The sequence below is a fragment of the Rhinatrema bivittatum genome, chromosome 13 (genome assembly GCF_901001135.1).
Source record: "Rhinatrema bivittatum chromosome 13, aRhiBiv1.1, whole genome shotgun sequence".
NCBI lineage: Eukaryota > Metazoa > Chordata > Amphibia > Gymnophiona > Rhinatrematidae > Rhinatrema > Rhinatrema bivittatum.
The window spans coordinates 25,688,500-25,712,095 of record NC_042627.1 but is presented as its reverse complement, the minus strand read 5'-3'; the positions used below and the strand labels follow the sequence as shown (position 1 = coordinate 25,712,095).

Genomic DNA, 23,596 nt, shown 5'->3' with positions numbered 1-23,596 from the left:
TTGGATTGGCCACTGTTGGAAACAGGATACTGGGCATGACAGACCCTTGGTCTGACCCAGTATGGTCTATCTTATGTTCTTATGATCACAGCTGCGATGGGAAACATACTTTCGGAAAGACACAGGGCACTTAGAAGAAGAAGGGAAAAGAGCTTTCTTTTACGCAGGCTATTCCTTTCGTGTATGCATACATTCCAAGAAAGAAACCCTTTTATACTTGTTAAACTTCCCTAAATCCCTCCACCAGGGGAGATGCTGAAGAGGTACTTTCTTGAGGTCCTAGGAATACCATTGGAAGCAATCTACTGACTACCAGGGTTTATCATCACCCAGTGAAGAAGCACAGTACCCCAGGAGAAGGGGTAGCTGCTGAGGAACTATCCTTCAATATTTTAAATCTTAATGAAAACCTGAAGATATCACTGGAGGAAGAATCTATAAAAAATATTCTGGTAACCTTTGTTTTGCATCCAGATTGAAACTGAATTCTAAGACTTATCTTTTAACACAAGAATGATCTATTTTTGGATCATAAAGTTTGGGTGTTCCCCAATGTTTGCAAAGGGACACAGAATAAGAGGAAAATCTCTTTAAATGTCTCAGTAGGTATTGGTTCTTGGGACTGTTTTATTCTACATGCAAAAGATTGATGTGCAGGAACTGGGAGAAAGACCTCGGAGTAATAGTGTCCGATGATCTGAAGGTAGCAAAGTGATGTGACAAGGTAGTGGCTAAGACCAGAGGGATGCTGGGTTGCACAGACAGGTATAACCAGCAGAAAAAAGGAGATGCTAATGACCTGTACAGGACATTGTTCATGCCTCACCCATGGCCAGGTTTAGGCATAGGCAATATAGGCAATTGCCTAGGTCGCCAAATGTTGAGGATGCCCTAAAACTGGGATTCCCATTGCTGCTCTTTGATTTGCAAGGGCAAAACCTCCCTCTCCTGGTACTCTGCCTATGAAAACCACAATCTTAAATCCACCTGGAATACTGTATTCAATTCTGCAGACCATACCTCCAAAAGGATAAGTATGGCATGGAAGCAGTTCAGAGAGAGACAATCAAAATGGTTTGTACCGAAAGACATGAGATGAGACTGAAGGAACTAAATATATATACTCTGGAAGAGAGGAGAGACAGGGGACATACGATCCAGACTTTCAAAAACCTGAAAGGCATTAATGGGCACAAAAATCAACCCTTTTGCTGATAGAAAGGAAGTTGTAAAATTAGGGCCATGATATGAAATTCCAAGGAAGAAGACTCACGAACAATCTTGGGAAATATTTCTTCACGGGAAGGGTGGGGGATGCATGGAATACCCTCCCAGAAGAGGTGCTGAAGACAAAAATGGTAATGGAATTCAAAAGGGTGTGGGAGAAACACAGAGTAGCCTTATTGGCTACAAAATGGAAATGAAGAGAGATGAGAGCCTTTTTGTGTGAGGGAGAGGCACGTAAAAGCCTTTTACCTCCCCTGAAAAAATAAGAAACCTGTCAGCCACGGTAGAGCCTGGCACAGACTCAGAGCTCCTAGGACATTTCCAGGGTTACCAGAGCAAGTCAAAGCCCATAGGAACTTGGGGAGGGATTTTTCAAGTACCTGGGAAACAGGACCTGGGAAGGCCTAATGAACACATCTGAGAGGGAGGCAGGAAGAATGTCAGCAGTCAGAAGAGCCACAGCCTGATATTACAGAGGAGGGGAGACCATGGACATGGATATCAACTGCAGGTTCTGTCCCTGAATCCTTTCCTGAGGGCATATGAGGATTGATTTATTTTGGCCCTCTAAATCTGGGGCAAGACTAACACTTTTTTTTTTTTTAATTTTTTTTTTTCTTGAATATTTATTGCTGGAATTTTTCTTTCACCTGCAAGCAAGGCACAGGGCTGCAGGTTTGGCACAACAGTGGGGTTAAGGGGCTGGAACTCGTGTTGAATGTACAGTAGCAAGAAGTATTGCTTGGTTTATTTTGCTTTCCAAATTCCAGATTAGATCCATCATTTTTGCATAAATAGCGCCAGCGATTTAAAAAAAAAAAAAAAAAAAAGGCATGGTTAGGATAATTTTTGAGTTACTGCAACGCACGCTATTTTACTGCTTCGCATAGGTATTTTATCGCACCCTCAATTTTTTCACTTCGTAGCTTGCAAAGTGCCCAGTCAAGCATGTCCATGCTTTAGGCTGCTCCTGCCTAGAGAGAGAGACTTTTTATAAGGCTCTCATATTAGTCAACTATTTATACCACTTGTAGGAGGGTCAATTAGTAACTTGAGGTGAAGTTTTTGTGGTGATCTAGGGTTTGGGGGTTAAATTTTCCATGCACTGTCAGAGGTACGAACAGCACAGAACACAAACACATTGGTAAAGATTTGATGTGATTTGGAATGAGGAAAGTACACAATGTACTCTTGCCCTAGATTGATGCACCAAATCTTCACTAATGAATACTGTATTGTTCGTACCTCTAACTGTGCATGTAAAAGTGGCCCCCAAACCCTAGACCACCACCAAAACCTCACTTCAAGCTACTAGTTGATTCTCTCTCTCTCTCTCATTAAGTACTTTGGTAACAGATATATTTTTGGTCTCAGCTCAATAGAACAGAGAGGCATATTAAATCATAGGCATATGCATTCAGATGATTCAAATGTGAAAAACACAATAAATGACTCAATGTTTGTTTTGGTGTGGGTAAACTGAACCAAATTGGCATAGTATCCCCATAAAATCCAAATCTTTTTGGCTCATGTGATTTGGTCCCATTAAGGTCTATGACTATTTAGAATGTCGCAGGTTCTTCTTGTTTGTGATGCAAAGCAGTTAAGGATTTTCCTAGATAATAGAAAATCTTCTAATTTTGTGGTGGCTAGAATTTAGGCCCTAGGGTGGCTGAATGAGGAATGTTTATGCCTTTGTATAATTACTCAAATTAGTTACTAACTACCCTCTGGCAGGCTTGTTTTCCTTCTTTTTCTTAATTTCTTTCTCTGCTTCATGTGGTTTTCTGTAATTGGATTTCCTTCCCTTATTGGGAACTATATAGGGAGTTACATAAGGAATAATGTTTGGGATTATTGTATTTGTTTCCTTTTATGACTGAATTTCTACCATGTATACTTTGTTTCAAGATATTCTGGGAATGATTGTGAAAATATTAATATTACAAAAAAAAATGTAGCCTGCCCCTTCCCCAGCTCCCTCAGTCCTCTATAAGGGGGAAGTAAAGGAATTCTTTCCTTTCTGGAGGATAGAAACTGTAGTCAAGCCATCAGGATGAAGTACCATAAAACACTTAGGGGCGGATTTTAAAAGGCCCGCGCACGCCGGCGCGCGTAAAGCCCCGGGACGCGCGTAAGTCCCGGGGCTTTCGAAAAGGGGCGGGAGGGGGCGTTTCGGGGGCGTGCCCCGGCATTTCAGGGACGGGTCAGGGGGCGTGGCGCCGGTCTGGGGGCATGGTCGAGGCCTCCGGACCAGCCCCCGGGACCGGAGGATGGAGCGGGGCTGCCGGCGACGCGCGCAAAGTTAAGGGGGGGGTTTAGATAGGGGGGGGGGTTAGGTAAGGGAAGGGAGGGGAGGGGAAGGTGGGGGGAGGGCGAAGAAAAGTTCCCTCCGAGGCCGCTCCGAAATCGGAGCGGCCGCGGAGGGAACATGCAGCTCGCGCTGGGCTCGGCGCGTGCAGGTTGCACAAATGTGCACCCCCTTGCGCGCGCCGACCCCGGATTTTATAAGATACGCGCGGCTATGCGCGTATCTTATAAAATCCAGCGTACTTTTGTTCGCGCTCACGTATTTTTTAAAAATCTGCCCCTTAACCTCCCAAGGGAATTTCTCTAAAGGTAATTTCCTAGCACAACCCATATTATTCTTAATTACTGTTTGTTACCGAATCACAATGGCACCATCCATGTAAATTAGGATTGTCACTTTCTTTGATATAGGTGCCTTATTGTAAACCATTATGATGGTAAATAACTTAATGACGGTATATAAAAACTCTTAAATAAAATAAATAAATATACTTCAAGTATCTACTGTAGCCAGGGAAACAAAGTAATGAATGTCTAATCTTGGCATTACCCAGCAACATTTTGCATCAAGCAATCTTCATCCTGGGATATAATAAATTCCATTGTTCTTCGAGATTATTATAACCTATATAAAAGTAATTTAAATACAAGGAAAAAATATAAAGAAACCGAGAATGTAGATGTTCCTAATAAATGTAGGATATTCAGAGCATTCTATCACTTAGTTAAGCAGCCTAACTTAGAAACTCCAAATGACAGAGAAATGGTGATGTCTCTCAACAGAATATAAATAAGAATAAAATAAACTATATTTATTTAAAAATTCTTTTAACCCACAAGTTCTGTTTGGGAATTCACAGCATCTTACAAAAAGGTTATGTACACAGTACAGTTTTCATAAAATATTAAAAACAAAATACCATCAAATTAAATAATGCAGAAACATTCCAAATAAACAGAAAAGACCCAGTGTTGATTTTGATAGGTCAGTTCAAATAACATCTTTAGTGCTTTTTTAAATGTTCTTGAAGATGTGGCCGTATGTATTGATTCCAGAAGGTTATTCCATAAGCGTGGGCCGGCCACAGAAAATGCTCTGTTCCTAGTGATCTGTCAGTATCTCCAGTAGGTTTTTATCAACTGATCTCAGAATGTGTGCGGGTTTATAAAGTCTAAGGGTTGAGGCCAGCCAGGTAAAAGATTCATTGTTTAGCAATTTGTATATCATGCTAAGAACTTTGTATTTTGTCCTCCAGATGACAGGCAGCCAATATAAGTTCATAAGGGTGGGCATGATATGTTCTCTCAGCTTGCATCCTGTTAGTATTATTGTTGCAGAGTTCTGAATGATTTGTAAGGGGAGAACTGTAGAAAGTGGGAGTCCAAGGTAAAGTGAGTTGCAATACCCCAATGAATTGAGTATCTGTGCTTATAAGACAGAACAAAAATCCTGCAAATCTAATATGTGCAGTTTGTGGAAAGATAGCATCTGTGTGTTTGCTTTTTTTTTGACTGAGACAATGTTAGGAATTATTAGGAAGAGAGTGGTGAAAAAAACAGTGGATGTCATAATGCCTCTATTGCTTTATGGTGAGATCGCACCTTGAATACTGTGTGCAGTTCTGGTTGCCGCATCTCAAAAAAGAGATAGCTGCACTGGAGAAAGTACAGAGAAGGGCAACCAAAATAAGGGGCATGGAATGGCTCCCCTATGAAGAAAGGCTAAAGAGATAAGGGCTGTTCAGCTTGGAGAAGAGATGGCTGAGGGGGATATGACAGAAGTCTACAAAATCATGAAAGGACTTGAACGGGTCAATGTGAATTGGTTAATTACTCTCTAATAATAGGAGAACTAGGGGGCACTTCACGAAATTAGCAAGTAGCTCATGTAAAACAAATCAGAGAAAATTCTTTCACTCAATGCACAATTAAGCTCTGGAATTCATTGCCAGAGGATGTGGTTACAGCAGTTAGTATGACTGGGTTTAAAAAAGGTTTGGATAAGTTCCTGGAGAAGTCCATAAACTGCTATTAATCAATAAGGAATAGTAGCTTTGGATCTATTTAATGTTAGGTACTTGTGACTTGAACTGGCCACTGTTGGATACAGGATGCTGACCCAGTATGGCAATTTCTTATGTTCTTATTTATGACTTTTTATACAGATAACCATTTGCACATCGTATCGGTTTACTATTTGCATTATAGTAGCCAGGAAAAATTTATGGCCTTCATATTGAGCCCTCAACTTTGCTGGAAAAAGGAAAGCAAATCTAGTACCTTTTTAGATGTAACTCAGAGCATACTGGTGAGCACTCCTTTCTCTGAGTATTCACTTTTTCTAAGTAATTATTAAAAATCATTAATTTGTCCCTCATATTCCAGCTCACCTTTCAATCTTATAAGTTCTTAGCAGTTTCACTTTGTCTGTAAAATTAAAAATTATAGCAACTACTGCCTAGGTCTTCCCGCATTTTCCCTTAGCAAACCAATTCTGTGGCCCCGTTCACATCTTGCTGGCTCTGAAGCATGTCCATGCCCCAAAATTCTGGTAGCCATTTTTCAAAAAAGGCTTTACCAATTCAGGGAGTCTAATCACACACAAATTATTGTATCTTCCTCGGTGCTCATGATCTTCAACTTTTCCCATCAAAAAAACACATTTTTATTTTTGTTTTAAGACCTAAGTTGTTGATCCACTTTTACTCACTTCTGTTGCAAACCTCTATCCCGTGAGACTGCATTTCAAAACCTTCGCTTATCTCATCTATTGCAGATTGTAACTTACTGAGTTGATCTTACAAGGATATTTAATACTAATTTGTCTGACATTACCACCATAAGTTTCTCTGCTTCATTCTTTCCTGGCTCCATTGCCATTTTGCTCTGTTTGCTTAGTTTTTTTTTTATGGGTCACTCTCAAAACTTTTGTAATCTATGTCCATATATTTATTTTACAGCTAAAAACATATAAGAGAAGCTCTGAAGGAAAAACTGAAGGGTTCTTTCTGGAGCTAACACAACCCAGGTCTTCATAGTTGCATTGCATCGCCAGAAGTCTCATTAGGGAATCTTGGGGTCCCTACATAAAGCAAAAAAAAAAAAAAATTGACTGTCTCTCCAAATGCAACCATTGCATCTCCTGTGTCCAGTTCTGTCATTATTTTTTCTATGTAGTTGTTCCCATTGTTTGGAAAGTTCTACCACTGATGATCCAAATTTCACATTCTCTAGCCTTAAAATCTCAATGCTTAAGGCAACCTAGAAAGCAGAGTTGGTAGACCTATTTTAAGGTTACAACTTTAGGCATTTTCTTTCATGGCTTTATTCTGACTGTGAATCTTAGCTTCCTAACCTCTTTTGTGTAGAAGCAGTTTGGTAAAAAATATATATAATAAAGGGTCTAAATCTGAAATGAAGAAAAGATGATAGTCTTCCTTTATCTTGCATAATTAAATGCTATCATTGCCCAGCTAAAGAGCAAGCTGGAAAAGCAGTGCCTGTTTAAACCTTCCCTTAACTTCCTCGGTGGCCAAGATGGCTGCAAACTACACAGGTTTGCCGTATGTCACGTGACGCTTAGCCTGAGTGCGCAGGTTCAGTTTTGCAGCGTGGGGAACGAGATTCCCGAGACAGTGGTAAAGTAAAGTTGTCAGTGCGCATGCGTGTTACTGGGGCGCATGCGTACTGGCGGGGAAGGGGAGACTACTGTACTGTGCTGTGCTAGCGCAGTGAGCGGTGGAGAGTTCTGGGGGCTGGAGGAGGTTTTGTTTTCAGTCACAGTTGCTGCGGCTCCGTCGGCATAAGATGGCGGCGGAGGCTGCCAGAGCCAAGGAGAAGATTCTCTGCTCGCAGCCGGAAGAAGGAACCGCAGGTGGGGATGCGAGGACGGCGGGTGCGACGCCTCTCCTGTTTCCCGGCTCCGGCCAGGTAAGAGACGGAAAGGGGAGCAGGTGGTGCTGAAGGCCTGGTTTACTTTGTTGTTGCCTCTCTAATGCCGTCCGTTCCCTTGCGCTCGGTACCAGCAGAAAGAGGCGTTTGCTTGCCCTCGCTGAAGACGTGGTACCACCAGCTGGAGTCTGCGGGTAAACAAAGCCGGACTCTGACGCCCTAGGCCTGGCTTGGGCACTTGGTGGGTAGTCGGGGACGTCTGCGTCTTCTACGCCACGTAATAAGAAGGTTATTTAATAATGGCATCTTGTGGCTGCCGTTCACTGCACACCCGACAGCTCTCGGACTTCAGAAGCCTAGGTGACGCCGTCTCGGGGGTGGAAGGCCTGGATGGTAATGTTGGTGCCGCTGCTAGAGCAGTATGACAGCTTTCAAAAGGAGGAAGAAACACAGTAGAAGTAGTAAGATATATATAATACATCTAACTCTAGCCTTTTGTTGTGTTTTATGTATTCTACCTGCTGTCATGTTACTTTGGTAAATGCTGAGAGAGAAATGTACAAGGACGATTGATATGCAATTTGTCATAATTATAGTTTCCTGACGAAGACGTTGCTGGTAACACTGATGTAACAGTGTCTTCTTGCGTCCCGACTGAGTGTCAAGAGGAAGAGAGAGGTAATAATTGCTATACTTTGTATATAAATATTTATGGTGTGTTTTCTGAAATACTTAAATATTTATGAAATTTGTCATAACTTTTGAGAATAAATTCATACCAAGCATGTCTTATGCAGTTTCTTACTGTCATTCTTATCTGGATATGGTTTAATACCGTTATTTGCATACAGTTATTAGAATTTTTAACTATAAATTTTTCTTTTAATCATAAGAGAACAGTTAATATTGGACCAGCCCATTGGTTGTTGAGGTTTTGCATATAATGGAAATCAAACCACTTTATTTTCACCAAATTAATTATGTAACTTTTTATTGCAGTCTCTTTGGAATGTTCAAAGGTAGTCATATCCCAGAATTCTGCAGTGGATTGTTACTAACCAATAAAGGAATTTTTAAGCAAATTATGGTGAAAGTCTTGACCCTACAATATGATTAACAAAGATTGGTGTAATATTCACAGACAGAAGAAATAGAGATTTAATGGAGGTTATTCACAAAATTGCTATGATGGTGTGGTTCAATGTTAGGGTGCAAGAGATGATGGCAAGGGTCCTAGACTTAAGGAAAACTAACTTTCTTAAAGAGTGTGTGTGTGTGTGTGTGGGGGGGGGGGGGGGGGGGGGGTATCTTAAGGAGTAATTAACTGGATGGGAAAATCTAGGAGACATAGAAAAGCAGTGGGCAAAACTAAAAGATAGAAGGGCAGGTAACCTTTTTGTTAGGAAAGTAAATAAAGGAAAAAGGAACAAAGGGCCACTATGGTTTTCTAAAGAAGTAGCTAAAAAGGTAAAAGAGACAAGGTTGGCGTTCATAAACAAGAGATCGCAGAAGGTGACAATATCTGGAAAAGTTAAGAGAAACTGGGAAAGTAATCATGAATGCAAACATTCAAATAAAAGAAAAAATAGCAAATATGGTAAAACAGGGTCAATACCTTTTTTTTTAGATATGTTAGTGGTAGAAGGAAGTGCAAAAGTGGCATTGAGTTACTCAGAGGTTAAGGGAAGGAATAAATTCAGGCTGATGAGGAAACAGTAAAACTGCTTAACAAGTATTTCTGTTCCCTGTGGAAGGGCCAGGAGCAGGACCACATAAAATGAACACAACTAAGATTGGAAGTGAGGTAACCTTTGTCAATTTTTGTAACTGTGTTTGTGAGCAGTTAACTATATACTTAAAGTAGATAAGGTGATGGGGCTGGGTGGGATATATCCAATGGTTTTAAGGGAACTTAGAAAAAATGTCTTTGAGCTCTGTAGGCTGACCTTTTCAATGCTGCTTTACATTTAGGAGTAGTTCCAGGGGACTGGAAATAGGCAGACGTGGTTCCTATTCATAAAAGAATTGAGGAGGCTAGGAACTACAGGCTGCTTAGTTTTTCTGTTGTGAACAAATTAATGGAATCATGCTAAAACAGAGGAAAATGCCGTTTTTGGACTCTAATGGGTTTGCAAGATCTGAGGCAGCATGGTTTTACTAGATGTAAAGTCTTGTCGGATTAATCTAATCAATTTCTTTGATTGGGTGACCAGATAGTTGGATAAAGGGTGAACACTTGGATTTCAGTAGGGCCTTTGACACAGTTCTGCATTGGAGACTTATAAATTGAATGCCCTTGGTATAGAACTTAGTGACTGACTGTTTGGAAACTGGTTGAGTAAGAGGCAACAAAGGGAAGTGGTAAATGAAGTTTTCTCTGAGGAAGGAGGATATCACTAGCAGTGTGCCTCAGGGATTGCTCCTTGGACCTGTTCTTTTCAATATTTTCTTGAGCGACATAGCAGAAAGATTGTTGGGAAAGGTTTGTCTTTGTACTGATAATACCAAAATCTACAGTAGTGTGGACAGCCAGGAAGGTATAGAAAACATTAAGAGGGATCTGGCGAAGCTTGAAGAATGGTCTAGGGTTTTGCAGCTTAGATTTAATGCTAACAATTACAGAGTAATGCATTTATGATACAAAAACCCGAGGGAGTGGTATCGTATTGGAGGTGAAATCCTTCTAATCATGAAAGAGCAGCAGATTTGGGGGCAATTGTATCTGATATTAAAGTGGCCAAACAGGTGGATAAAGTGAGGGCAAAAGCCAAAAAGATGCTTGGCTGCATAGAGAGAGGAATAGTCAGCAGAAAAAGGAAAGTGATATTGCCCCTCTCTAGGTCCCTGATGAGCCTCATTTGGAGTACTGTGTACAATTCTGTAGACTACACCTTCAAAAGGATATAATTTGTTTGGAGTTGATCCAAAGGGTGGCTACTAAAATGATTTATTTATTTAACATTTTTTATATACCGAGGTTCTGGTAACAATGTTATCAATCACTTCGGTTTACATTTAACTTTGGGATGACGTAACACGAATGTCTTACATAGAACAAGGCAGTGAGAACTGGGAGAAAATTAAATAAATTAAATTAAATTGCATAGAACATTATGAGAAACAACGTTTTAACTTACTGAAATCTAACATTCTAGCAATTAGGATCGGTCATGTAACACGGAGTCTGTCTTGGGCAAGAGGAGATTGAATTTGTTTCTGGGATTATTATGTAGTGTAGTGGGACACATGGTGTGTTGAACCAGACGGGATAATGTTAGAGAAGTCGAATCAGGCGTACGCTTGGGTGAAAAGCCAGGTTTTGAGTCTTTTTGAAGTTTATTGGGCATTGTTCAAGCCTAAGGTCTGAAGGGAGAGAGTTCCATTGTTTGGGGCCGGCTGTGGAGAAGGCTCTCTTGTTTGAGGATATTTTGATTGAGGGGGCTTTTAGTGAGCCTTTTTGTGCTGATCTCAGTGGGCGGGATGATGAATGTAGCTGCAGTGGGATTCTGAGATCGAGGTGTGAGGTTTTGTAGATAGCTTTGTGTATGGTTACAAGAGATTTGTAGAGTATTCTATATTTTATAGGAAGCCAATGGAGATTCTTTAGGATTGGAGTGATGTGGGCCCTTTTTTTTTTTTTTGCTTTAGTTAGGATCCTCGCAGTGACATTTTGTAGCATTTGTAGAGGTCTTAGGGAGATAGCTGGGAGACCGAGTAAAAAAGAATTACAGTAATCAATTTTAGAGAATATGATTGCTTGCAAAACTGATCTGAAATCCTGGGGGTGGAGTAGGGGTCTAAGTCTTTTTAGGACTTGAAGTTTGAAGAAACATTCTTTCACTGTGTTGTTAATAAAGCTTTTGAGATTCAGTTGGTTGTCTATGAATACTCCTAGGTTTTTGACCAGAGGAGATAACATGGGGGTTGCCACTGGATGAGTATTAGAGAGCTGGAAGTTGCCATCTTGGGTGATGAGGAGGAATTCGGTTTTGTTGGCCTTGAGAATTATTAGGCAGAGGTCCTCAAGAAGATTGGAAATGGAGAGGAAGCAGGAATTCCAAAAATGGAGGGTTTCTTGCAGTGATTTGGTTATTGGAATAAGAATTTGGACATCGTCCGCATATATGTAGTGGGTTAGATTCAAATTAGATAGTAGGTTACAGAGAGGTAGCAAGTAAATGTTGAATAGGGTCGGAGATAAGGAGGAACCTTGAGGGATGCCTAGTGTTGAGCTGATAGGCTGGGACTCTTTGTGGTTGATCTTAACTTTGTAAAACCTATCTCGAAGGAAGGATCTAAACCAGTTGAGAGCTGTGTTTTTGATTCCAATCTCTGCCAGTCGGTTAAGGAGGATCTCATGGTTTACAGTGTCGAATGCCGCTGATAGATTGATGAGTATGAGAAGGCATGGTTGTTTTTTCTCTAGGCTGAAAAGAATGTTGTCTGTCAGATATTAAAAGGGATTCAGTGCTTCTGGATTTACGGAAGCCAAATTGCGTTGTGGCTAGAATGTTGTTGTCTAAGAATTCGGATAGTTGATGATTTACAATTCTTTCAAGTATCTTATCTATGAAAGGGAGATTTGCTATTGGACGAAAGTTAGCTAGGTTATCCGGAGAGAGAGGTGAAAAGAATGATTGGTGGTATTCGGTCTAAAGCATATGGGGATAGACTCAAAGATCTAAACATGTACACCCTAGAGCAGAGCTTTCCAAACTTTTCATGTTGGTGACACACTTTTTAGACTCACATAATTTCGGGACACAGTAATTCAGTCTACTAGCAAACCAGAGGTTAAAAGTTAAATGAATGAAATGTATTTCAACAATTTATGTATTTTTCCTTAAATATATACATAATAAAATGTTTCACGACACAACCTATCTTGTGAAAACCTTTCATTTATATTAAATATATATAGTATTCCAAGATTAATGTTATTGTTATAATTTATGAGTAACAATAATAAAACAAAGTTATTGTGTTATTCAGTTTACCTCTTTAATGAGATATATGAGCTTGATGGGATGAACACAGCTTTTGAATATTTGGTGTTAATAAAAAAGTCCAAAGGGTATTCTGCGTAACTTTAAAAAGCTGGCCAGTTTCACCCTATAAAATTATTTGATCGCCTCATTCAACTAATTCTATATGGCTATGAGAGTGAAGCTGGAATTTATAGGAAGGGACAGAATGTCAATATAAATCCTGCACCTCCAGTTCTGTAACTCTGTGCATCCACTGAAATTCCCCAAACAATGGATCTTGGATGTTTCCCTTACAGCTCATCATACTAAAAGATATTTTCAAATTCTGGTGTCACTTCACAGTAACAGCAGCACAAACACCTTCCTCTGCCAGGCACATTGTGAACTAACACAAAACCCTGCAAAAATAGACACTCAAAATCTATACTGCAATCCCATTGTAACATAACAGTAATAACACCAAGGACTCAAACAACAATAACCCTACCTGAGAAAAAGCAAGGATAAATATTACACTGGGTTCTAGAATACCAATACACCACCTACTGAGGAAACAAAACAAACCAGATTGCTATAGATCCCTATGCTAGCAGAATCTCTCATCATGGTTACACAAACAGAGCAGAGACAGACCCTCACCAAATACAGAATAAAGGAGCACAAATTAGACAAAAACTGACATGGAAACCCCAAGAAGCCAGACTCTGTGTATTAACAATGGAAAAACAGAACCACCATTCCTCATAAAGCAAATAAAATCAAGAAACATAAAGCATCAGTTATAATAGTAAAACCATACTAATAAGAGTATTTTAAAATTACTGATAAATAGAATTTCTAATTAAAATTATATACATTTTTTACAAACACCAATAAAATATTTCAAAGCAGCACATATATCAAATAACACCCAATAATTAAAACTAATAAGGATTTTAAAAAGCCCCTGCTGTCCATACGTGGGAGCTCTTGATTTCCAGTCACTCTGATATTGTCAAAGATTAGGAGGTTTCTCTCTCTCTCTCTCACATATACAGTGTCACATACATACACATTCATGCTCTTATACCCACCATAACCTCTCGCTCTCTCAGGCTCTAAGACACTCTCTCCCCCTGCACACACCCCCCCCCCCCCCCCCCAACACACAAACTTACTCCCCTGGATTTTCTCATACACACTCATGCTCTCACTCTCTCTGGCTCCCTCACAAACACACACACCCAGGCAAGCTCCCAGTCATTCTCACACACTGAAACTGACCCCCAGGCAGGCTCCCATTCATTTTCATACCATCCCCCAGGCATGCACACATTCATTCTCACACACACAGACCCCCAGGCAGGCACCAATTCATTCTCACACACACATACACCATACGCAGGCAGGCATCTATTCTCACACATACAAACCCCAGGAAGACACCCATACATTCTCATACACAGACACACCCTCAGTCAGGCACCTATGCATTCACACACATACACCCCCAGGCAGACTCCCATTCATACACATGCACACACTAAAGGCAGACCCCTCTCTTTTGCCAGCAACCTCAGAGCCTCTCTTATTCCTCTGCTGCCACTGTCACTGATGCCGCATGGCTATTGGGGAGGCGCTGATTGCTGCTACTGGCACTGAAGCCCATTCTGCTGCCTACTCTGTGCAGGCCCCGTGGGTTTCCACTTCCTCCATGTTGATCTCATACATTGTGAGATCCGCATAGAGAACATGCTACTCTTGCACCATTACCAAAGATTACATGTGCCAATCGGTAAAAAGTAATTTTTTTTTTTTTTTACCTTTGCTGTCTGATCTTAGTTTTCTAATGGGTTGGTCACAGGCTTTTTTGTTCCACCTTCCCTTTCTGATTTTTTTTGCCAATTCCTTTCATATTATCTTTTTTTCTATTTCTTTTCTCTCCATCTATCTTCCCTCAAACACACAGTCAGGTTCTCATTCTCACATGCTTTCTCTCACACACACACAGGCTCTCATTCTCACATGCTCTCTCTCATACAATCATTCATACACACAGTCTCTCTCTTGCACATGCTGTCTGACTCTCACACACCCAGGCTCGCTCTCTCTCACTCCCACAGGCTGTCTTGCTCAGGTTCTCACTGTCACATGCTGTCTCTCTCACACACACAGGCTCTCACATGCTGTCTCTGCAAACATTCAGGTCCTCACTCCCACACACAGTCTCTCAACTCATCTCATACACACACTCTTATTGGCCCTCAACCTCTCTCTTATCTCTGGGCCTCCTCTTCACGGGTCGTTGCAGGATGGGCTCTGCAGCGGCCCTGATCTTCTCGGGCCGATCCACGGTGGCGGCCCTGCTACCGGGTGTCGTCCTCTTCTCAGCCCGCTGCAGCAACGCTGCTCCTCTTCTGCACGTGGCTGATGCTCCTCCTCCTTCCTGCCCACGCGGCTCTGGCAACATTTTTCTTCCGGGGCCACGTGGACAGGAAGGAGGAGGAGCACCTGCACGTTTAGACGTGACCTTTTTCTTCGGGCCATGGTGGCATGCTCTCCAGCGGCCCTGATCTCTGGCCGTGACGTGGCATCCGCATCGGGTTTTCTCCTCTTCTCGGGCCACCGCAACATGGGATCTGCAGCAGCCCTGCTATCGGGTTTCCTCCTCTTCTTGGGCCGCCGTGATGTGGGATCCGAGGCGGCCCCGCTATCGGGTTTCCTCCTCTTCTCGGGCTGCCGCGACATGGGATCCGCAGCGGCCCACTAATGCTCCTCTTCTGTACGCAGCAGATGCTCCTCCTCCTTCCAGCCCTCGCGGCCCCAGCAACGTTTTTCTTCCGGGGCTGCGCAGGCAGGAAGGAGGAGCAGCACCTGCACATTTAGACATGACTCTTTTCTTTGGACCGTGGTGAGGTAAGCTCCACCACGGCCCCGCCGATCTACCTGCTGTAGTTTCCTGCTTCCGCCGGCCCTGTGAACCGGGCGACACACCTGCACACTGCAGGCGACACACTAATGTGTCACGACACACACTTTGGAAAGCTCTGCCCTAGAGGAAAGGTGAGAGAGAGGAGATGCTAGAGACATTTAAATACCTCAAGGTTTCCATGCACAGGAGGTGGACTTCTTTCAGTGGAAAGGAGGCTCCAAAACAAGGGTTTATGGGATGAGGGTGAAAGAGAATAGGAAATATTTCTGTACAGAGAGAGTAGTGGAAGTATGGAACAACTTCCCAGTGGAGATGGTGGAGACAAAAACAGTATCTGAATTCAGGGGTTCTCCAAGGGAGTGGTGGGAATTTATATAGCTAAAGTAATTTGGGCCAAACTGTCTTTCTGTTGTCCATGTTTCTAAAAAAAACCCCCAAAAAACAAAACCCAACAAAAACCTGGCTGTGGTTTCTCTGTTCTTCCCAAGGGATCTGCAGTTATTTTTGAAACTACAATTACCATCCAAGAAAATTCTATCAACTTCACATAATTCTGTGCAAGTTGCTTTCTGACCAGCGTCAAAGCGAAAGTTTGGGGTCATGCCATTCTAGTTCTTATTCATACTGAATTCAGCAACAAGAATCCAACATAAGCAAATCTCACTTTTACCCCAATATGAGGAAGCTACGCCTGCTTTCAACACATGCTTGCGTATATACTGAAAGAACCTTAGTAGTAGCAAGCAAACATAGCCCCGGAACTTACGTTTCTTAATGCAATCCCTAAATTCTTAGGGGCCGATGCAATAAAGTGTGCTCAGCCTAGGGCACAAGTCAACACGCATTTTGGGCAGGCTATGCTAACACCAAATGCATTAAGGGGATTAGCGCGACCAAAATATGCATTGCTAAAAATGCTCATCATATGTAAATGCCATGTAGATTAGCTATTATCCCCAATGCAGCAAAACCCCTGGCATCCAATGCATACTCCTTTATGGAGGCAAACTTAACGCCAGCCCTGGAGCTGGCATTAAGGCAAACCATGAGTCGATTGCTCCAGAGAAACTGGGAAAAATTACTGTCCTATGTGGTTCCTCCTACTCTGTACCATTGCTATACTCTATTCTACAGCTTGCAATGTAAAAGCTGGGTAGAGCATTGATTTGAGATGCACATTCGCTGGGCTTGAATGATAAATTCTATGGTTTTGTTCTCCCCTTTGGTTCAGAAAACTCATCATTTTAGAGGTTCTTCAGGGCATAAATATAGAGCATTTTAAAATAAAGCTGGGCAATGACTAGGGCTCTAGACCCTCCGCAGAGCTTTGAACGGATGCACGCTCGTCGTAATTCTGGGTGCCCGATGCATTGAGCGTTTGGTATGCACCATTTTTCCCTAGCACGTGCCTGTTAACATAGTCACTCATTTACATATTGCATCGGGTGCCCAGGGGCTGTGGATGTGCATGCATTGAAAACATGGGAGCCCGGTTTGGATGCACGTTTTTATGCACATGATATTGCATCAGCCCCTTAATTTGCTAGTGCTCACAGATATGAAAGATATAAACTTGTGCATTTGGATTTGTTTGCCATAGCTTAGGAGGATAGCATTATGCATATCTCTTCAGCATAGGAACAGCTCTTCGGCATCATAATTGAAAAAGATTGAAACTAAACCCTTTGGCTGCCTAATTTGTTCACTGGTTTTCAAATTTAGGGTTGCAGTTAAGTATTAGGTAGCAGCACGCCAGTGACTGGGTCTCTGCCCCATTCTTGATGCTCTTGCTTTGCTCAGCTCAGTGTGGCTGAACTGTGCAGTATCTGAACTCTTGTGCTTTCCAGTCTTTGTGAGAGCAACATAAGAACATGCTATACTGGATCAGACCAAGGGTCCATCAAGCAATTGAGATGTTGCGACCAGAATTGTACACAGTATTCAAGGTGCGGTCTCACCATGGAGCGATACAGAGGCATTATGACATTTTCCGTTTTATTCACCATTCCCTAATAATTCCCAACATCCTGTTTGCTTTTTTGACTGCCGCAGCACACTGAACCGACGATTTCAATGTGTTATCCACTATGTCGTCTATATCTTTTTCCTGGGTGGTAGCTCCTAATATGGAACCTAACATCGTGTAACTACAGCAAGGGTTATTTTTCCCTATATGCATCACCTTGCACTTATCCACATTAAATTTCATCTGCCATTTGGATGCTCAATTTTCCAGTCTCTCAAGGTCTTCCTGCAATTTATCACAATCCGCTTGTGAATATACAGGTGCTGCGTGGCTTAGACTTGCTGAGAGCCGCACTACGCATTCTTGTTGCTGTTCTCACATTGAGAGCTGAGAAGCCCAAGAGCACAGGCACTATGTAGCTCAAAATGATTGAGCTCCGTGGATTAGGAGCATTGGAACTGTGAGCGGGGGCTCAGGAGGGGAGGTGGTGAAAATGAGCTGGGGAATGTGTGCATGGGTGGGAGGTGGGATATATATATATTTTTTTTTCCTCTACTGGGTCCTGAGAGAATATTTTCTTCCACTAAGTCTCATGCATAAGTGTGTGAACTAGTGCAGCTTGGTGAGAATCCAGGCCCTTTCTGAGGCAAAGAAATGGTGATTTTCAATGCTAATTTATTTAGTATTGTACAGAAAGTATGACAATATTTAAAGAAGAAATTGCTGTTTTAGCAAGTGTGAAAGATTTTATGCTTTAAGGTATTAGGACAGTTTTAAAAGTTTCATATTATAAAAATCCATAGACAATCTCACTTCAGTACAATTTTAGAAAAGTTTCTGTACAAGTGTTAAACATCACGTTTTTAATCATATCTGTAGTTAACCTGTTCATCTAGGATATTTAATTAAACAAAAATAAGTAATTGGGTAGAAATGATACCTTTTTATAAATCTTAATAAGAATACAAGCTATCAGGACTGCCAGAGTCCTCAGTCAAATGAAGCTAAAATTCCCTATTTGGGGAGGAGAATGCAGGCTGTGCATATTGGATATGGATTTGTTTATATTGCATATATATAGCTTGAAAAGGATTTGTAAAAACAGTATGGAGGAGGTGTTGAAATGCCACATGTCAAAGTACTGAAAACTGGTATCTTTAAAAGACTTGACTTAAATATTTTAAAGGTCTCATCTCCATTAGGAGGCACAGGTTCAGAGCCACTGGGTTTCAGCCATTTTATAGAAATTATTTATTAAAAAAAAAAAAAATTATTGGCATGAAAAAGAAATTACAGAACAGTATATACATTATTTTTTTCTTTTACATACTATGCATAAAATAGAGTGGCCAATAATAAGCAACATCCATACTAAACAAACCCTCATACTGGAAATGATTTATGAATGCCCAGGTTTCCCATATAAATATGTACCATGAAACAGTGATGACAAATGACTGTTACAGAGAGAGGATGCCTCATAGAGCGCAAGGATCTTAAAGGGATCAGCTTTCACAAAAGCTTATCGTCCCATTTATGACCAGGAAGAGACCTAAGTCACCCAAGGCAATCATCCTTAAGATTTGGAGAATGTTTTCTTTGCATAGAATTTCTATGTCTTCAGGGGAAAAAAAAATCTGTTTTAGAAACAAAGCAGTAATAAATAGAGCATTTACTAGTGGTCTGAACTGTTTTCCAGGATGCTTTTTCCAGTATTTAGTAGAAACACTGAAAGACAATCCAGAAAAGAAATTCTTCAATGTACCGAAACTTGGAGGTTCCCAGTATGGTAAGCGGATTTTGTTTATGGAAAGCTATTGTGACCATTTCACATCATCAGTTAGCATTTTGCTTTAGACAAAGAGGGTAAATGAATGTGCACATTCAAGCTTTTTACACTGCTGCAGCTGTCATAAGGACAAACCCATAGGACCTTTTTGCCTAAGCAGGTAAATAATTTTACTGTATTTAAGCCTGGGTTTTAAAAGAGCTATGCATGTAAATTTCGCAGTTTACATGCATGACCGGGCCTTGTGCAGAAGTGGCGGCTGAGGGAAAAGGGGCGGCCGGGGGGCATGGTCTGGGTGGGGCAGGCTGGGTCAGCGCCATTAGCTGCTGTCCTGGGGAAGTGCGTGCCAGCCGGCAGATTATTTCTGCACTGTAGGAGCAGTAAGTATTAAAATAAAAAAAATTAGGGATAAGGGTAGGTTTAGGGGGTGGGGAGGAGAGGGGAAGAGGGAGGAAGGATAGAGTTAGATATAGGAAAGTTCCCTCCCAGTCCGCTTCTTAATTGGAGCGGACTGGGAGGGACCTGGGGGAGACCTGATTGTGTTGCCACACTTTGCTTTGTAAAATTCCAGCTCCCTGAGTGGGCGAGTCGCAGGCCACCCGCACATGTGCGTGCAAATTTTAAGGCCGTCAGATCTTATAATATGTGTGCGCATGCTATAAAATTGGCGCATCCATGTGCGCATGCACTCCTTTTAAAATCGACCCCTTACCAAGGCTTCACCGGGCATTGGGCTTGAACAGTCTTTTGATTAGATCCTTCTGTAAGGTTCCCATTTGTAACCTTTCATCTGGAACCTGAGTTTCAATAGACATTTCCTCTGAGGTGTAGTGTGGAGCCCATTCATTTGGTGGTGTCAATTTGAGGAATAGTTCAGATAATTTTTTGCCTGGGAGTTTGCAGTCTGTGGTTTATCATTTAGCTACCATCCCTTTAGAATGTTTGTTTTTTTCGTAGTGGTAGTACAAGGACAAACAAGTTGAGTTCTTTTGTGTTCTGTCTCTGATCATTTGATGGAAAATTTATTTGGCAAGAAAAAAAAAAGTCAAGGTGCAAAACTTCTGCTCTGCAACTGAAAAGCACAGAGTGATTATGCTGGTATTGATTGTTGGATTTAGATGTATTACATAGCAGATAAGGACCAAGCAGCTTATCCAGTCCCCACAGTTGTCTTCCTCTTTAGTTCTCTACCATATTGGGTAGATGAGCATATAAATTCCCATACTTAAATCAACCATCAGCTCCCTATCTGTCTTTTACCTATCCTTTCAACCCCATTCCTACCAGTGCCTCCACATCTGACCATCTCCTTCCATAAGCTATTTCAGGTCCCGTCTTTCTTGTTGGTTCTTACTAGTCCCATATTTAATTTCCCCATATCTTACCACCAAGTTTTGTAAGTTTCCAGACAGTTGCCAAAACTAGTCATGATGTTATCTGAAACATCTGGCTACCCTTGTTCATGGATATTAGGGTTACAACCATGGTCATTCCATGCAGGCTAACTCGGCATTCTTGAAAGCCTGATGCAATTGTACTGCTTCTGTTAGGGTTGTAACCATATCCACTCCATGTAGGTTACATCAGCCTTCTTGGAAGCCTAATGTAGCCATACTTCCACACTGCCTATTGGCTTGTATTTTTCCTTCTTTAGCCCTTTAATATGACTGAACAAACATTCAAGCACTCTGATTTGTTTTCTATCTGCTATCCCCCACCTGCCCTTACCGCTGTGCTTTGTGTTAAAATATTCAAGCAAGAATGTATTCATTATGTTCTGTTGTGGTGGTTCCGAGTTTTCTTGTGCCTTTTATTTTAATTGCTACATTTGTAATGATTAGTTTTAGGCTGAGTACCTTAATTGGTAAATCTTGGTATGCCCATTACCCAAATAGTGCGTTTTCTAGTTTTAAAAAAAAAATCTGGGCTGTGATATCTTGTTTAATTGGTTCCTTAATTTGTTCTTAACCAGAAAGCCTGCCATACTGTATACGGGTACTGTTAGAAGCTGCTGTTCGTAATTGTGATGGCTTCCTAGTAAAAAAGCAAGATGCTATGAATATTTTACACTGGAAAACAAAGCAAACTCTGGTTGAAGTGCCCTTCTTACCTGCTCGGGTTCTTCTTCAAGATTTCACGTAAGTGATACGTAACTTTTTTTTTTTTTTTTAAACAAATTTGCATTTCCTCATGTTGAGTGAAGTAGTAGTCTAGTGGTAGGTTGCGAACTAGGGAAACCAAGGTTCAAATGCTGCTGACACTTTGTGACCCTTGGGCAAGTCACTTCATCCTCATTTGCCTCAGGAACAAACCTAGGGGCCTGATTTATGAAAGCTTTTCTCCCATTCTGAGGTCTTCGGTTGTAAGCCCTCTGGGGACAGGAAAATACTTAATCCACTTACCTATCATGTAGCCAGATGGACTTTAGGACCAGTGGGTTATATGCTCCCCTGCTTGCAGATGGAGATGAAGTCAGGTTTCAAAGCTGTTGTCACCTTAGATACACCCCTGCAGTGACCTCAGCCCTTTACATCTGCTAGGAGACAGAGATACTAGACGTGCTTTCCCTATCAGGATCACCATACTCTTTAGAAGAAGAAATTTTACTTTTAAATTGGAGAAAGATTGAGCCCCTCTCTCCTGCTGTGATACCTAAAGGTCCCTCCCCCAGTTGAGAATTCCTGAGGTGATTTCCAAGATCCCTCAGATGTGTGCCTTGGTCCGGTGGCTGGTTCCCGGCGTGGACTTTATTGCTGCAGCAGGTGCAGGAAGCTGAGGGCAGCAGTGATGGCCAAAGCCCTCTCCCCCTGCAGCCAGAGACAGTCTCAGTACTCAGCCGGTAAGCTCTAAGCCCAGGTAAGTAAAGAGAGGATTCCTTCCGTTTCAGAGATGTTGGAGGGGCTTCGGTAAGTCTTCCTCCGGTCTCTTTGCTCAGGGCACCTTTCCAACGATGTTCCTGATCCCGTTGGGGTAAGGGGAAGTGGGCTTCTGAGCGGGTTGAGCAGCCCCCCGATTGGCTAGGTACCGCTTCAGGCTCTGTGGGCACATCGCGTGGTAGGCCACAGTGGCGCCATCTTGCACGCCGTTTTGTGTCTCAGTTACCCACCATAGAGCTTCGGTACGCATGCTGTGTGCGTAACGTGCACACTCCTCCTTAGGTGCAGAGTTTAGGTAACGGGCGTATGAGGCACATCACTGCGTACTTCTGTGCGCACATGTTTTCAAGCACTAGCCAGCTGAGCACGTAGTTCCCGTTCCTATTGGCTTCAGCAGCAAAGAAACATAAGCGCCATTCCCTTTGTGCTGCTTGCCATAGGGCTACGCAGTCTGACCTTTATTCTTACATATGTCAGCACTGTGAGGAGGCCCAGGGAGAGCTGGCCTCCCAGAACTTTGCTAAGCCTGGCTCCTCCCATTTAGAGGATGGGTCAGCCACGAACTTAACCGGTAGCACCCTGGATCTGAGTAATCCCAGAGTGGGCTCTGCCATGGGAGAAGGAAATTCAGCAGCACCTAGCTCAGTACCTCCTGGGCTAGGCATGGACCTGGCAGCCTTTTCTTGGGTGGAATTTTGTCAAGGACTTCCAAGTCTTCATACAGGTGCATTCTGTTACACCTGCCCCTGTCCAGGCCGAACCCCAGCCGGGAAAGCCTTCCTCTTACAGTGCTATCGGCAGGCCTTGAGACATGCCTAGTCTCACAAAGGGTATCCTTGGCGGGGACCCAGACCCCACAGACGAAGGAAGGGGATCCAGATTCCTTGGAAGATGGGGAAATCCCTCCAGGCTTGGAGCCATATCAGACCATATTACATTTTTTCCATAGAGATGAATTGCCGGCCCTGGTTTACCAGACCCTGAAGGCTCTGGGAGTTCCTGGCGCGGACCCTATGACAGAACCAAAGAAGAATCCCATCCTGATGTCTCTGGAAAGCCTCTTGCTATTTTTTTATGCTGGAAGCCATCCAGGAGTTGATTGACCTAGAATGGGATACCCCGGAAGCTAGTTTTAAAGGTGGTCGAGCATTGGAAGCTCTATACCCACTGGAATCAGTGGTGAGAGAATGCCTGCGTTTCCCTAAAGTGAATGCTCTGGTCTGCGCCGTTTTGAAGTGAACAACTATTCCAGTGGAGGGGGGGGAGTGATCTTAAAGGATGCACATGATAGGCGGATAGAGTTCATCCTTAAACAAGCCTTGACACTACAGATTACTTCCTGTTGTGCCCTGGTGGCTCTCTTGTGCCTGCTTCTCTCTTTCGAGAGAGGCAGATAACAGGGGCGCATTCCAGAGAGGCTGTGGAGCCCCTTGCCTTTTTAGCTGACTTGAGCTCTAACCTTTATGTAAACCGGAGTGATTTGTAATTCCCACAAGAACTTCGGTATAAAAAAATAAATAAATAAATAAATAAATAAACCTTGTCCGTACCTCGGCTAGAGGAGTGGCCTCAATGGTAGCGGCCAGAAGACAGCTATGGCTGCAAAATTGGTCAGTGAATGCGACCTCTAAGGCAAAC

The 23,596-nt window shown here is 42.3% G+C and overlaps 1 protein-coding gene across 1 annotated transcript in view; it reads left to right on the top strand.

Annotated features, from left to right (window-relative positions):
• The first annotated feature begins 7,211 nt into the window (after positions 1-7,211).
• IREB2 (iron responsive element binding protein 2) overlaps positions 7,212-23,596 on the top strand; it is a 110,336-nt gene continuing 93,951 nt past the window's right edge. Inside the window, exons 1-4 of the mRNA XM_029574493.1 lie at positions 7,212-7,467; positions 8,025-8,106; positions 18,993-19,082; positions 21,055-21,220. Of these exons, the coding sequence (XP_029430353.1) occupies positions 7,345-7,467; positions 8,025-8,106; positions 18,993-19,082; positions 21,055-21,220 (461 nt within the window). The 5' untranslated portion in view covers positions 7,212-7,344. The remainder of the gene's footprint in view (positions 7,468-8,024; positions 8,107-18,992; positions 19,083-21,054; positions 21,221-23,596) is intronic.